A 14,260-nucleotide genomic window follows, 5' to 3' on the forward strand; every position below is an offset into this window, starting at 1 on the left:
ACTTAAAACCAAAAGTACAGAAATGGCTACTGCAAAAAATATAGTTCCCATAGTACAGAGTAGGCTGGGATAGTAAGACTTAACCGATCAATGTAGTGCAAAATTTCTAGGCCTGCCACCGTAGGTTTTGGTGTCTGTAGCTACTTTTATTGTGTTTCGATTTTGTTACTGCTATCATTGTGGCTATAAGTACCTATGCAAAACAATTATTTTATTTTAATTTTTTGGGGGGTGAGGTCCTTGTTAAGGACCTGGGATTTGGGCCAGATTCGACCCATTACCCCAACACACCCGGAAAGCCCATTCATCGCAGTCAGACATGTATTTTTCACGCTATTTTTATCGTTTTGTGCGTACGAGTTAATACATTTTTCAACTTTGTGTACATTTTTGCTTTGATATGGTTTACAATTTGGACAACTAATTAGTGACCATTGGGTTGGAGCAATGTTCGTTAAGTTACTTGCCCAAGGACACATACGCCGATCAGTGTTAGTAATTCCCTCAAGGAAAAACAGTTAACGCAATTGCTACAACCCAATGGTCACTGATGGGTTGTACAACTAGTTAGTTATACAACAAAAAATTACCAACAAAGTTACATACGTGATAACCCGTAAGCATGCACAAGGTGTATGAAACAAAAACCTGTGTTGTATTGACTGTGTCGTAGGGCTTCAGTTTAAAACAACTATTTTTGTGCACTGTTTCACAAAATGTCTCAAAAATTACCAGGGAAACCTCCGGTAAGAGTGGGCATTTTCTAAGAAATTAAATTTAAATTCATCTACAAAAATATCACCTGCACGCCACAACTGGGTATTTTCAGTTTAAAATATGACGACACATTTTATGACACACATCGTAGCGTTGGTTTTTAAATTTTTAAAAACTAAATGACATGTGTTACACAAGTGTCATACTCTACATAGTTTTTACATAATGCAAGCTTTTTCACAATACCTGGAATTTAAACTAAAGATAAAACAACTTCTACAAATAAAATGTCAGCTTCAAATTTGCGGCTTTTAAATGTCGGCTTCAAATTTGCGGCTTTTAAATGTCGGCTTTGCACCTTTAAATCAAAATTTCAATAAAATTGCTTTTTTTAATTTTTTAAAAACTAAATGACATGTGCTACACAAGTGTCATATTCTACATAGTTTTTACATGATGCAAGCCTTTTCACAATACCTGGAATTTAAACTAAAGATGAAACAACTTCTACAAATAAAATGTCAGCTTCAAATTTGCGGCTTTTAAATGTCGGCTTCAAATTTGCGGCTATAAAATGTCGGCTTCCAATTTGCAGCTTTAAATTGCCGGCTTAAAATTTAAAACCTAAAAATAAGTTTTCAATTGTTGGCTTCAGAAAAACAAGGCCTTGTATTTTCATAAACGTGGCTTTTTCTCACAGGTGGTGACTTGCATTACCAACTCACACAAAGAGGAACGTTCACTGAGAATGAAGTCCGATTTTATGCGTCGGAAATTCTTCTTGGACTTGATCATATGCACTCACATGGAATTGTTTATCGAGATTTAAAAGTGAGATTAAATTTTTTTTTAAATAATATCAGAAATTGATCTTTTGGTAAAAAAATAATATTAGAAAATGGATCTTTTAGTAAAAAAATTATTAAGAAATGGTAAAAAATATTAAAATAAAATAAAAAGAGATCTTTTAGTAAAAAGCATTATATTAGAAAAAAAATATTTGGGTTAAAAAAGTAGTGTGAACAAGGTATCTTTTGGTAAAAAAGAAATATTGGAAAATACCTTTTTTTAGTAAAAAAAATAATGTTAGAAAATAGACCTTGTGGAAAAAGATTTTTTTTTGCTAAAAAACAATATTTTTATTCCAATATTTTAAGGGTTGCACAAATAAAAATATAAAATATTCCAGAAAATCAACCTTAAAAGTAGTCACCGACAAAACTGTGTGTTTGGTATTTTATAAGTGGGGAGAAGATGTGTGAAACAACATATTCGTGTTACAAAGCCTGTTTTTGCCCCACCACTTAAAAATATAAAAGTTCCATTTATGACATTGCATTCCAAACTGACAAGACACTTAACGGCAATTGCTCCAACCCAGTGGTCACTAATGGGCTGTCCAAATTATCAGCCATACATAAAAAATGAAAAAATCTACAAAAAAAATAATTACCCATAAAGTAACATACTTCGTAATTCATAAGCTAGCACGAGGTGTATGAAACAGAATACCTGTGTTTAACAACTGTCTTTTCCCGGCCATGCGTTGGGAAAGTAAGTTTCATTCATTTATTAAAACAATTTTATGCTTTGTTAGTATATGTTTTATTTTTCAGCCTGCTAATATCTTGCTTGATGAAAAAGGCCACACAAAAATATCCGATTTGGGATTAGCGTGCGATTTATCAAGAAAAAGACCTCATGCTAGCGTGTAAGTATTATGTAGTTAAATACTACTAAAGCCTGGCGTCGTGGCAAAGTAGTTAGCGCTCCTGCCTCCAACCCAGAGGTAATGGGTTCAAGGCTTGTCGTTGGTACCATTGTGGACGTATGTGTGCTTGGGCAAACACTTGGCAATTGCTCCAACCCAGTGGTTACTAATGTGTTGTCCAAACTAAAAAATCCCACAAAATATTTACACACAAAGTAAAATACTAGGTAACTCGTAAGCTGGCACGAGGTGAATGAAACAAAACACCCGTGTTATAACGACTGTTGTTTTCCACCCACGCGGGGATAAAGTAAGTTGCATTTAATCGTTCAAGCCAACGCAAGAAAAAATCAAGTCAAACTAATAATATACTCCTACTAAAGAAAAATGTTCAGTGCTAAATGCAACTAAAACTAGAAATTTTGAATAGGATGCATTTTATTGGCATAATTTTTTTTAAACTTAAAAAATGACACATAAATTAATAAACAGTAGGGTGGGGAAATATGGGACACCTTTAGCGCAAATATCCTGATCGTGTTTTTAAACCTTATCAACAGTCTGTGGGAGTCATGAGGAAACGGTTTAATAATTCTTTGAATGTTCTTTGTTTACGACCATATGGGACACCAAAATAGAATGACAAAGTGTCCCATCTTCCCCCACCCTACTATATTTTCATAAAATTTGTATCATAATTCCAGAGGTACACATGGATATATCGCTCCTGAAGTGCTGACGCGTGGCATGTCTTATGACACTGGAGCTGACTGGTTCTCTTATGGGTGTACCGTGTTTAAACTGCTGCGCGGACATTCACCATTTCGAAACCACAAGACTAAAGATAAAGCAGAAATTGATAAGATGACGCTGACAATGGTAAATACTAACATTTGTTGGATCGACCGTTTGCTAGTTTATTTAATAAGGCTCAAAACCCATTTGTAACTGCATAGTTAAAAATAGTCCGAAGCAGTAGCATATAGTCAGGCACCGTAGCACAGTTGGTTAGTTCGCCTGCCTCAAACCCAGAGGTAATGGGTTCAAGGCCCGTCGTTTCTACCATTGTGGCCCACAATTTGTGGGCAAACGTTTTGTGGGCGTACGTTTCCTTGGGCAAGACACTTAACTGTAATTGCTCTAACTCAGCGGTCACTATATAGTCGACGTGAAAACAAACAGTTTTAAATAATTGAAAACAAACTGAATAAACATACACAAGCTTAACTACAGTACTACTGGCAAAGCAACACAAGGAAACTGAGTAACATGGAAAACAGAAATAAACCAAGAAAATTAGAAATGTAGGTTACAAGACGTCGCAGCGAACCAATGCATTACATTACAGAAAGCAATTTTCACGAGTTCACTACAATTTTCAAATATTTAAAATAAAATAGTATGGGTTGCAAACTGATTAACGCAGTGCACAAAATCCTACCCTGCCTCCCCAGGTTTGGCGCTTTTAAAGACTAGAAATAGGCTCAAGTCGTAAAAAGTTGGGAACGCCAAGTTTAACGCCATGTTTATGACGGCATTTTGAAGAAAGACAGTCTAGAATATGTTCGGTTTTGTTTGAAAAACGGAGCTAATTTAAATTACAGCTTATTTAACACTGCTTGTTGAAGACTAAAAGAATTTTTCAAATCAAAATTTAAAACAGTTTTCTATATTTTTTGCAGGAAGTAAAAATGCCGTCAAGTTTTTCGGATGAGGTTTCAGATTTCTTGCAACAACTTTTAATCAAAGATCCCAAGGATAGACTTGGCTGTCGCGGCAGAGCGTGAGTTTCATTATATTTCAGTTAAATAGTAGGGTTGGGAAAGATGGGACACCTTTTCATTCTATTTTCCGTCCCATTTGGTAGTAAACAATGAACATTCAAAGAATTATAAAACTGTATCCTCATGACTCCTAAAGACCGTTGTTAATTGTTTAAAACACGATTAAAATATTTGGATAATATGTGCTAAAGGTGTCCCGCCTTCGTCTTTGGGCAAAACTGTTAACGGCAATTGCTCCAACCCAGTAGTCACTAATGGGTTGTCCAAATTATCAACCACTCATAAAAAAGTAAAAAAAATCCCAAAAAAATATTCACCCACAAAGTAACAAGTTGGCAAGTGGTGTATAAAACAGAACACTTGTGTTTAACGACTGTCGTTTTCCTTTATATTTTTTATTTAAATTTTTTTTTTTTTAAATGTCTTAAAAATTTAAAATGCTACCCAAAATTTTAAGCAAACTAAATAAACGTCCTAATTTACAGAGGCGAGGAGCTGAAAGAACATTCTTTTTTCTTGGATGTAGACTGGGACCAAGTTCAAAGACAAAAGGTATTTTCAATTACTGCAAACTTTTAATTCTATTTTCTTGTTCTATTTAGTAGTAAACAAAGAACATTCAAAGAAATTAATAACCGTTCCCTACAACTCCCATACACCGTTGTTAATTGTTTAAAACACTATCAGGGTATTTAAATATTATGTGCTTAAGGGGTCCTGTCTTACTCCACACTACATAACAGGTAAAAATGAGCTTCAACCCATAGCTTTAACTATGATTAAATAAAATAAAAAGGTGTATTTGATGATTTAGAAACATTTTCCTAAAAAATTGTTGATATTGTCAGTTTGTCTCATTTAACAGAGCTATGCTTGCGGCATAAAGTGGCAATTTTTGTTTGTTGGTTTCGGAGTTTTTACAATATTGATTTTGAAGTTTTGAATTTTGAATATTTAGTTTTAAATTTGCGGCTTTAAATTGTTAATTTTAAAGTTGTTGTCTAAAGTTGTCAGGTTTTAATTTGCGGCTTTAAATTGTAAGTTTTAAATTTGTAGCTTTGAGGTTTTGGCTTTTAGTTTGTGGCTTTAAATTGTAAATTTTGAATTTGTGGCTCAAACTTGTTGGCTATTTTTTGCGGCTTTAAATTTTAAATTTGTAGGTTCAAGTTGTCGGCTTCGATTTGCGGCTTTATAGACCCACTTTGGAAGCAGGCTATTTTAAATGTCTAGATTATGTTGCATGGGAAATTAATTGTATTACAACCACCATATACTGCATCACGTATACACATACATTATTAATGTTACACATGAATATTCAATATTATCAAGTCAGCTTTTGCTGCATTGGCTTTTTGAGTCTCTGACCTTTTTGGCCATTTTCAGCAAGCTTAAAATATACCAACCAAAACAATTCAATTTTTGTGTGTTTCTAAATAACCAAATGTTAGTTTTTTTTATTATGTAAAAATAATTGAAAGAAAAGGTTTTTATGACGTTGTAAAACTCAAAATAGTAAAACTAAACATAATTTTACAAAGTTTAACTCGTTAGCCGTAACATTTGACTGTGAACGAATGTAACTTACTTTATCCTCGCATGGCCGGAAACAACAGTCGTTATAACACTGGTGTTCATACACCTCGTGCCAGCTTACGAGTTACCACGTATGTTACTTTGTAGGTTGTTATGTTTGGGATATTTTCATTATATTTTTATGTATGGCTGATAATTTGGACAACCCATTACTGACCACTGGGTTGGAGCAATTGCCGTTGCCCAAGATATAGCTTGGAGCAAGTGCCTTGCCCAAGATATAGCTCTTTTTGTTTGCCCTTTATTCTGTTTATTTTTAATTGTTGGCTTTGAAATTAAGGCTTTAAAGTGCCAGCATTATATTTTCAACTATAAATTTGCAGCTTTTAAATATGGGGCTAAATTTAAATGTATGTCTTGTAAATGTGGCTTCTAAATTATTAAATTCACATCACATGGTTATTTTTTAGAAAATTTTTTTGGCTTGTAGAAAAAGGCTTAAGTTGTCTTTAAATTTTAGCCGTTAAAATAACGGTTTTTAATTTGGAAAGTTTAAATCTCGTATTCTTAATTATCGGTTTTAAATTTTTAACTTAAAAAAAAAATTGTAATTAAAATGGCCGCCTTTTATTTAAAGGGTTTTGTAGCGTAAAAAATTCTACTTCATAAAATTTTATTCCTTTCAGTACTTGCCCCCTCTAACCCCCCCTCGTGGCGAAGTTAACGCAGCCGACGCGTTCGACATCGGAAACTTTGATGATGATGAAACAAAGGGAATAAAACTGACCGACGCAGACCAAGATTTATATCAAGATTTTGATCTCGTTGTCTCGTCTCGGTGGCAGAAAGAAATATGCGGTAAGTGAAAAAAAAAATTTTTTTTACAAAATTAGTACAATCACACAAAATTCGTATAATAACGCAAAATTTGCATAAAAACCCAAAATTTGCATAAAAACACATAACTTGCAAAAAAACACAAAACTTGTATAATAACACAAAATTTGCTTAATAACTAATGCGATAAAAAAATGCGACGTTATATTCTTATAATTATGAATGAATGTCAAATTTTAGCTCATTTTTTAGGAAGTGATCTGATGGTTGTCACTGTCGAAAAATTATATGTACGTGTCGTGCGTGCATCAAAACACAATACGCGCGTGTCGAGCACATTATACTAGCGTGCACATTTCCACAAAAGTAGCACTTTTGAGCCTTAAACTAATTTATTAGTTCAATCAAATCACTGTTTCACGACAGCAGAAAACACACAGGCAAAAGTCCACGCCCAAACTGTGCCATAAACCCCAAGTTTTTTTAATCAATATATGCGAACACTAACATTTGTGTATTTATTCATACAGACACAGTGTTTGACATGGTGAACCATGAGACCGATAAACTGGAAGCAAAACGAAAGACAAAAGGCAAAGCTTTATTTGCTGGTAAGTGTATCTAATATCTGTACAATGGTTTTTAAACCTAAGTGAGCCTCTATTTTGTACTGTTAAATTTTCTGTTTCACTAGAGATTGTCTAATGTTTAAACTGACACAAATTTAAGTTTTTTTAGTTTAAATTCAATGAAAGCTATCAGGGTTTTTTTTATACATTGGCTATATATAGTAGGGTGAGGTAAAATGGGACACCTCTAAGGCTTTAGCACATAATATTTTTTATTCTATTTTCCCTCTTTTAACTTTCATTTTATCCAGGACACCTTTTCATTCTATTTTCTCATCCCATTTGGTAGTAAACAAAGAAAATTTAAAAAATATAATACTTTTTCCTTACGACTCCTATATACTGTTATTAATTGTTTAAAACACGATTAGGGTATTTGGATATTAGGTGTTTAAGGTGTCCCATTTTCCCCCACCCGACTATATATGATTTAAAATTTGCATGTTGAAAACAACTTCCACATATTATAAGATGGGGGAAGATGGGACACTGTTAGCACATAATATCCAAATATCCTGATCGTGTTTTCAGCAGTTAACAACGGTCTATGGGAGTCATTAAGATACGGTTTTAAAATTCTTTGTATGTTCTTTGTTTACTACCAAATGGGACGAGAAAATAGAATGACAAGGTGTCCCATCTGCCCCCGACCTACTATAATTTAAATTTAACATTTTGAAATAACTTTTTCCGTTTTTTTTCCATTTTTTAGATAATTTAGAAGGCGATTGTTTTCTTCACGGTATATTATACAAGCTTGGGGGTCCCCTTGCGTTGACAACATGGCAGAAAAAATATTTCTATCTTTATCCGAATCGCCTTGAATGGAAAGATTATGACGGATCGGTAAGACAATTTTACGAAAAAAATTTTTTTTTGATTTGTTAATTTTTTTTTTTAAATTTGGGTTTATTATTTTTTGTCATAATGTTAGTTTTATAACTTTTCCAAATCTTGGTTTGTTTTACCTTTTTTATTAAAATGTTAGTTTTATTACATTTTCCCATTTTTTATTTTTTTATTTTATTACTTTTTTTGTTAGTTTTTTAATGAGACATGTCAAAAAGAACTAAAAAGAAAATTACCCAAAATCCGATTTTTTAAAGTTTTTGTTGTAGTTAGTTTTGCAAGCACGAGCAAAAAAATGAATCAACTAAATGATAACAAAATAATTAAGCTTTGCTCTTTCTTTAATTATTTTTCATTTTCAAGCCTAATTTTTAAATTGTTTTGATTAATGGAAATTTTATGGAACTGTGGCCCTAATTAACAGCTTGACAACTAAACGCTTATTGGCCCATTTATTTTTGAAAACATCTGTATAATATTGATTAATTTATAATGCACTTAATAAAGGTGTTCATTAGAAGTGGCGCAACCAGGGGGGTTGCAAGGGGTCAGACCACCTCATAAAAATATACCAAAATAATTTATTTAATAAAAAAATTGAAATATAGGACAGTGGGAATGATGGGACACCTTTTCGATCTATTTTCTTGTCCCATTTGGTAGTAAATAAAGAAAATTTAAAGAATTATAAAACTGTATCCTCGCAACTCCCATAGATCATTGTTAATTGTTTAAAACATGATCAAAATATTTAAATATTATGTGCCAAAGGTGTCCCATCTCCCCCACCCTACTATATTTATAAATTCTAGAAAAATTTGGTCGTTTTTGAGTCCGTAACAATGATCAAAGAGGGCCAAGCAAAAGGAATGAAATTCTGTCTTTTTATTTCTACAAGAGAAAGCAGTAAAGATATCATCCTACGCTGTGAGGTCAGTGACATATACTTGCTGTTATATATGGGTGAGGTTCTATTCTATGTGGGTAAGGTCCCACAGCGTTCTACGCCATGGGTCCTAGAATTTAGACCAGAATTGGCTCATTTCCCCCAAAATATGAATGTAATTCTACATAAAGGCATAATTGTAAAATGCAATTTTTTTTGTATATTGCGACTTTTTTTTAACTGTAAAATGCAACTTTTTAAATTAGTGTTAATATAATGCCTTTTATTTTTAATTGAAAACTGCGTTTTTTTTATTATTTAATGTAATTTTTTTATTTGTAAAATACATTTTTTTGTATTGCATTATGCATTTTTTACATTTTTTTTTCAGTCTCAGCCTGAATTCACTCAATGGTCTAAAGATTTAATCAAAACATGGTGCCAGGCAAAGCGTGTCATGAAATCTGGTCCGAAACTTATCAGTATGCAAAGATCAGTAGCAGAAGACGCAAATTATAACAAGGTTATTTATTATTATATAGTTTTTATTAAAATAATTCATTTTCCTTGATTATCTGAACAAGTTAGGAATTTTTTTCAACGTCTTGCTGAAAAAAAATAATGTAGTGACAGAAAAGTACAAAAATTTAAAGTTTATTTAAAATATTAAAAAAAATATAAAAATTTTTAAAATTTGGCCTAAGCCAAAAAATTGATATTGTAATGAAGAATTCATAATATTCGGATCAACCAAGAAGTTTTTGAATGAAATATTAATAACTTACATATTATAAAAGATAAAATGATTATTAAATTAAAATCTATAAAGAGTTACCATTAAATAGGTAAAAAAATAAAAAATTTGCAAAAAACACAATTTTTTATTAAAATATTAGTTTTATAAATTTTATTAAAAAATATTTTTTTTTTATCAAAATGTTAGTTTTTCATGAGATATGCAGATGAGAGCTTAAATTTAAAAATGCAGATAATCAAGGATATATCGTATTGTAATTGAACAGCATGCCCCAGCATGTAAATGAAAATTGTGCAAAATAATTGGACAGTGAATTAATTGTTGGCATGAGAATTTTCATCCTGTACCAAAGTGCATATGCTCAAATTATTCTTACTGGCATGGTTGTAACAAAACTGTGTTTCTGTCAGTCATTCCCTTGACTTTCTGTCATAAGTCTTGAAATTTAACCCTTCGAAACAGTGGTTTTGAAACTACAAGGCGTGCCCCACTTTAAACCTTTTTTCTGTTTTTTTTTATATAATATGATTTTCGCTATCGTTTTTAAAAAAAAAGACAAAAAAGTTTTGCCTTGCCAAAAAGGGTTAACTGATCCTAACCACTTTTAAACCTTCTTTTTGGGTTCGGAGTTTTGGCAAAAAGTAATCGATTTGGATATTTGCAACTATTTTTTGTTGTTTTTTATTTACCATTTTTGATATTTTAATAGTGGGGTACATCCCAAAATTTTAAAATCCACTATTAAATTATGTCATATTAAGTTATAAACAATTAACATATCTACATATTAACCCATCATAACATACTCATACCTCAGATATTTGGGAAATTGGTGCCCGATATCGCATAAACTCATTTCTTATTTGAAATGTATAGAACTAAAATATTCTGCTGGAACATGGAAAAACCAAAGTTTTTTTCTATCATATAACACAGGAACGCCAAAGATATTTAGGATAACAGCGCCTGGTATCACATTAGCCTGTTTCTTATTTGAAACCTGTTTTCTTATCTGCTAGAATTGGAAAAAAACAAAACTTTTAACAAAACTTTTAAAACAAAAATTGAAAAAAAATCAAGTTTAAATTTTTTTATGTTTGTTTGGCAAAAACAGTGAAGTTTGGGTGATATCTGCTACAATCTATTAAGTCCTAAGGTTATAAGACAAACTTTGGATGATATAGTAGGGAGGGAGAAGATGGGACACCGTTTCATTCTCTTTTCTCATCCCATTTGGCAGTAAACAAAGAGCATTCAAATAGTTATAAATCCATATCCTCACAACTCCCATAGACTGTTGTTAATTGTTTAAATCACGATCAGGATATTTGGTTATTATGTGCTAAAGGTGTCCACATATCCTGTCTCTCCCCACCCTACTATATGTTGTTTGTCCACCATGAACCTTATGTTTTTAAAACTTTTAGGGTCACCAACCTTTAGAGCGATATCATTTGCCTGCCCTAGAATTTACGTGCGTGGCATTTATATTCCAAAAAATTTTTGGTGCTACAGACTTTTAAACTGCCTTGTCGTTTAGGAGCCACAAACTTTAAGGTGCCATGTAATTTAGGTGCCACATACTTTAAAGTGCCATGTAATTTACGTGCCACATACTTTAAAGTGCCATGTAATTTAGGTGCCACAGATTTTAAGGGCCATGTAATTTAGGTGCCACAAACTTTAAGGTGCCATGTAATTTAGGTTTCACAAACATTTAAGCTACATTTTTCTGTATAGACTTTAAATTTTTAGATTTAACTTTTATAAGCATACATTTTCAGCTTTTCAAGCCTATTAAAAGATAAATCAATAAATTCCCTTTAAAATCAACCAAGTTTAGGCGCCAAACCTGGGTTGGCAGGCCAACTATAGAATTATCTGTACTGCATTAACCGGTAAACATTAGGACCTGCCAGATTAGATTTATTTCACAGTGCAGTTTAACTGTGCCTGCCTCCCCTGCATTTTAAAATGTTTGGTGCCCAATGTTTTTCAATATAATATCCCACAAGTTATAACCAACAGAGCAAACTGAAGAGACGTGCCACCGTGGCTGGATTACTGAACCATTGAATTATGGTAACGACCCCATGTTTTCCACAGCATGATATGTTCACAAATCAATAATCAAAACTGTCACACGAGTTTTCAAACTAAAATCATGCCAAATTTTGTGTTTTAACATTTTGCATTTTATGTTGTTTTTTTTTGTGTTGTATTTGCTTGCAAATTATTATTTTGTGCACTTATTGTTCTGCATGCAATACAATATTTGTTTCTGTATTACTAGTATTTAGAAAAAGTTCTCAATTCAAAGCTGACAATTTAAAAGGTTTTGGTTTATTTAGCCTAGAGTTGGCTCATTACCTCAAACCCAAAAATAAATTAAAAATAAAGCTTTGGCGTCCCAATTTTTAAGACTACACTAAATAATGCAATTTATTAATCCTTTTTTAGATGGGCAACGACAATTTCTATAACGTAGGTGTTTTTTTATACACCATGCAACCCTTACAAGTTACCACATTTTTAGATCTGTAAGGGTAATATTTTTGTCCTGTGTGACCTTGGAGAAGACAGTTAACAGCAATTACTCCAACCCAAAGGTCCTTATTAATTTCACTACAAAAACATATAAAAAAAGTAACCACCCCGCAACATACGTGGTAACAATGGTAGCAGCAATGATTGAACAAAGTATTTTTGGTTTTGTTGCTAGCACCAAAACCACTGTGTAGGTAACTTGAATGAATGTAACTTGCTTTATCCGCGCGTTGCCGGAAAAAGAAGGTCTGTATAACACCGGTGTTTCATACACCTCTTTTTTGTTTGTTTTTTTTTAATTTCTATATGTATGACTGATAATTTGGACAACCCATTAGTGACCAAAGGGGTTGGAGCAACTGCTGTTAAGTGTCTTGCCACAAAAACATAGGCCCACAATTGTAGCAGTGACAAGCCTTAAACCCATTACCTCTGGGTTACGGACAGGCGTGCTAACCCCTTTTAACTTGTATATAAATTTTGACCCTTGCTTCGGGTATAAAAAATTGTCAGCTTTGAATCGAATCTAGTTCTTAAGAATAACCACCTAGATTTATTTTTATCCAGGCAATATTAGCAGCTCAAACGAAAGTTGTGGCAAATAACTCCTTGAATTCCTCTGCGCCAACTTACCGACATAAGCTCGTTATTTGTTCAGACTCTGACGACACTGCTGAAGCAGTACAGCAGACAAACACATGATTTTCTGTTACTACAATCGCATAAACTAAATGCATCTTAAATTGGAGTAACTTTAGTCTATATTAAAGACAGGGGTTCTCAAACTTTTGAAACTACAACATATTTATAAACGCTCATTTTTTACAATTTACACATTCTAAAGTTTTTCCTAAATTTTTGTTATTTATTTAAAGTTTTCAGCAAAGTTTGAGAATCTCTAGAACCGTACTGCTATATCTTTAATCACTTTACTATAAAACATCTATTTTAAATCCACGGTTTTATTTTCCACTGTCAAATGCCCATATAGGCACAAAAAAGCCATATCACTAAGATAGCTCAATTTTTAGGGATTTTAAAATTTTTGGGGAAACTATTTCTGTCTTCGTCACACTACATGTGTGAATGTCAGAGTATTTTGACTTTTACATGTGCTCCTTACATAAAGTTAAAAGAAGCACATTTCTTATTTTTATCCGATTTGCATGCGAGTATATAATGGTTTGTCAGCAGTGTTTTTTTCCCCTATGTACTTATTACATGTGTAATTTTAATCACGTCCTTTTAAAATGCGCACTTGTTAAAGAATGTTATTTTTTGCCTCTTATGGAGTGTATGTAAAAAAGTCTCTCGCATTTTGTGTGGTACGTCAACGGGTAGCGGTATATCGATTACACAGCAAATGTTTTAGCAGATTTGTTTTAACATTAACTGGTAAAAATGAGGAAAAATAAAAATGTTTGTGTATACTTTATCTTTTTGCACGTTGTTTTTATTTTTTTCCTGAAAAATCGTGTTTATTTATTCTGTAACCACATTTTAATTGCTGTTTTTTTTTGCGTCCACTAAAATCCTAAAAACGGGGCAAAAATTCAAGAAAGTTTTAAAAATTTATATTTCCTTGGATCCGAATCCCAGTTTCGTGGCTAAAAGTCTTTTCGGCACGTTTATGGTTTGCATGACTGCCACTCTTTTATGTGTTGTGTAAATTCTGCATAATTACAATATTATCGATATTTGGTTACTTATCGTTTTGGAACAATGTGCACGCTTTTGAAAGCAAAGTTAAGCAGGTATTTTAAATTTTTAGGACCAAAAAAACTTGAATTAATGATTGTAACTTTCTTTATCCTCGCGTAGCCGGAAAACGACAGTCTTTATAACACGTGTGTTTTGTTTCATATACACCTCGTGCCACCTTGCAAGTTACTTTTTTTGGTTATGTAGTGTCTTTTACGTCATATTCGGAGTAGTGGTTACCGCGCCTGCCTGTAACCCAGAAGTAATGGGTTCAAGGCTCGACGCTGCTACCATTGTGGGCGTATG

At 32.6% G+C, this 14,260-nt stretch overlaps 1 protein-coding gene across 2 annotated transcripts in view; it reads left to right on the top strand.

Moving 5' to 3' along the window:
* LOC100184862 (beta-adrenergic receptor kinase 2) overlaps positions 1-13,958 on the top strand; it is a 28,957-nt gene extending 14,999 nt beyond the window's left edge. The window contains exons 11-22 of one of the 2 annotated variants that reach the window (XM_018816107.2): positions 1,418-1,548; positions 2,334-2,428; positions 3,133-3,307; positions 4,111-4,211; positions 4,698-4,764; positions 6,435-6,606; positions 7,116-7,196; positions 7,927-8,060; positions 8,876-8,995; positions 9,341-9,472; positions 11,735-11,788; positions 12,821-13,958. In XM_018816107.2, the coding sequence (XP_018671652.1) occupies positions 1,418-1,548; positions 2,334-2,428; positions 3,133-3,307; positions 4,111-4,211; positions 4,698-4,764; positions 6,435-6,606; positions 7,116-7,196; positions 7,927-8,060; positions 8,876-8,995; positions 9,341-9,472; positions 11,735-11,782 (1,256 nt within the window). In that variant the 3' untranslated portion in view covers positions 11,783-11,788; positions 12,821-13,958. The remainder of the gene's footprint in view (positions 1-1,417; positions 1,549-2,333; positions 2,429-3,132; positions 3,308-4,110; positions 4,212-4,697; positions 4,765-6,434; positions 6,607-7,115; positions 7,197-7,926; positions 8,061-8,875; positions 8,996-9,340; positions 9,473-11,734; positions 11,789-12,820) is intronic. The other variant, XM_009863441.3, reaches the window with a different exon arrangement.
* Positions 13,959-14,260: the final 302 nt, after the last annotated feature.

This window comes from Ciona intestinalis, unplaced genomic scaffold (genome assembly GCF_000224145.3).
Source record: "Ciona intestinalis unplaced genomic scaffold, KH HT000140.2, whole genome shotgun sequence".
Taxonomy (NCBI): domain Eukaryota; kingdom Metazoa; phylum Chordata; class Ascidiacea; order Phlebobranchia; family Cionidae; genus Ciona; species Ciona intestinalis.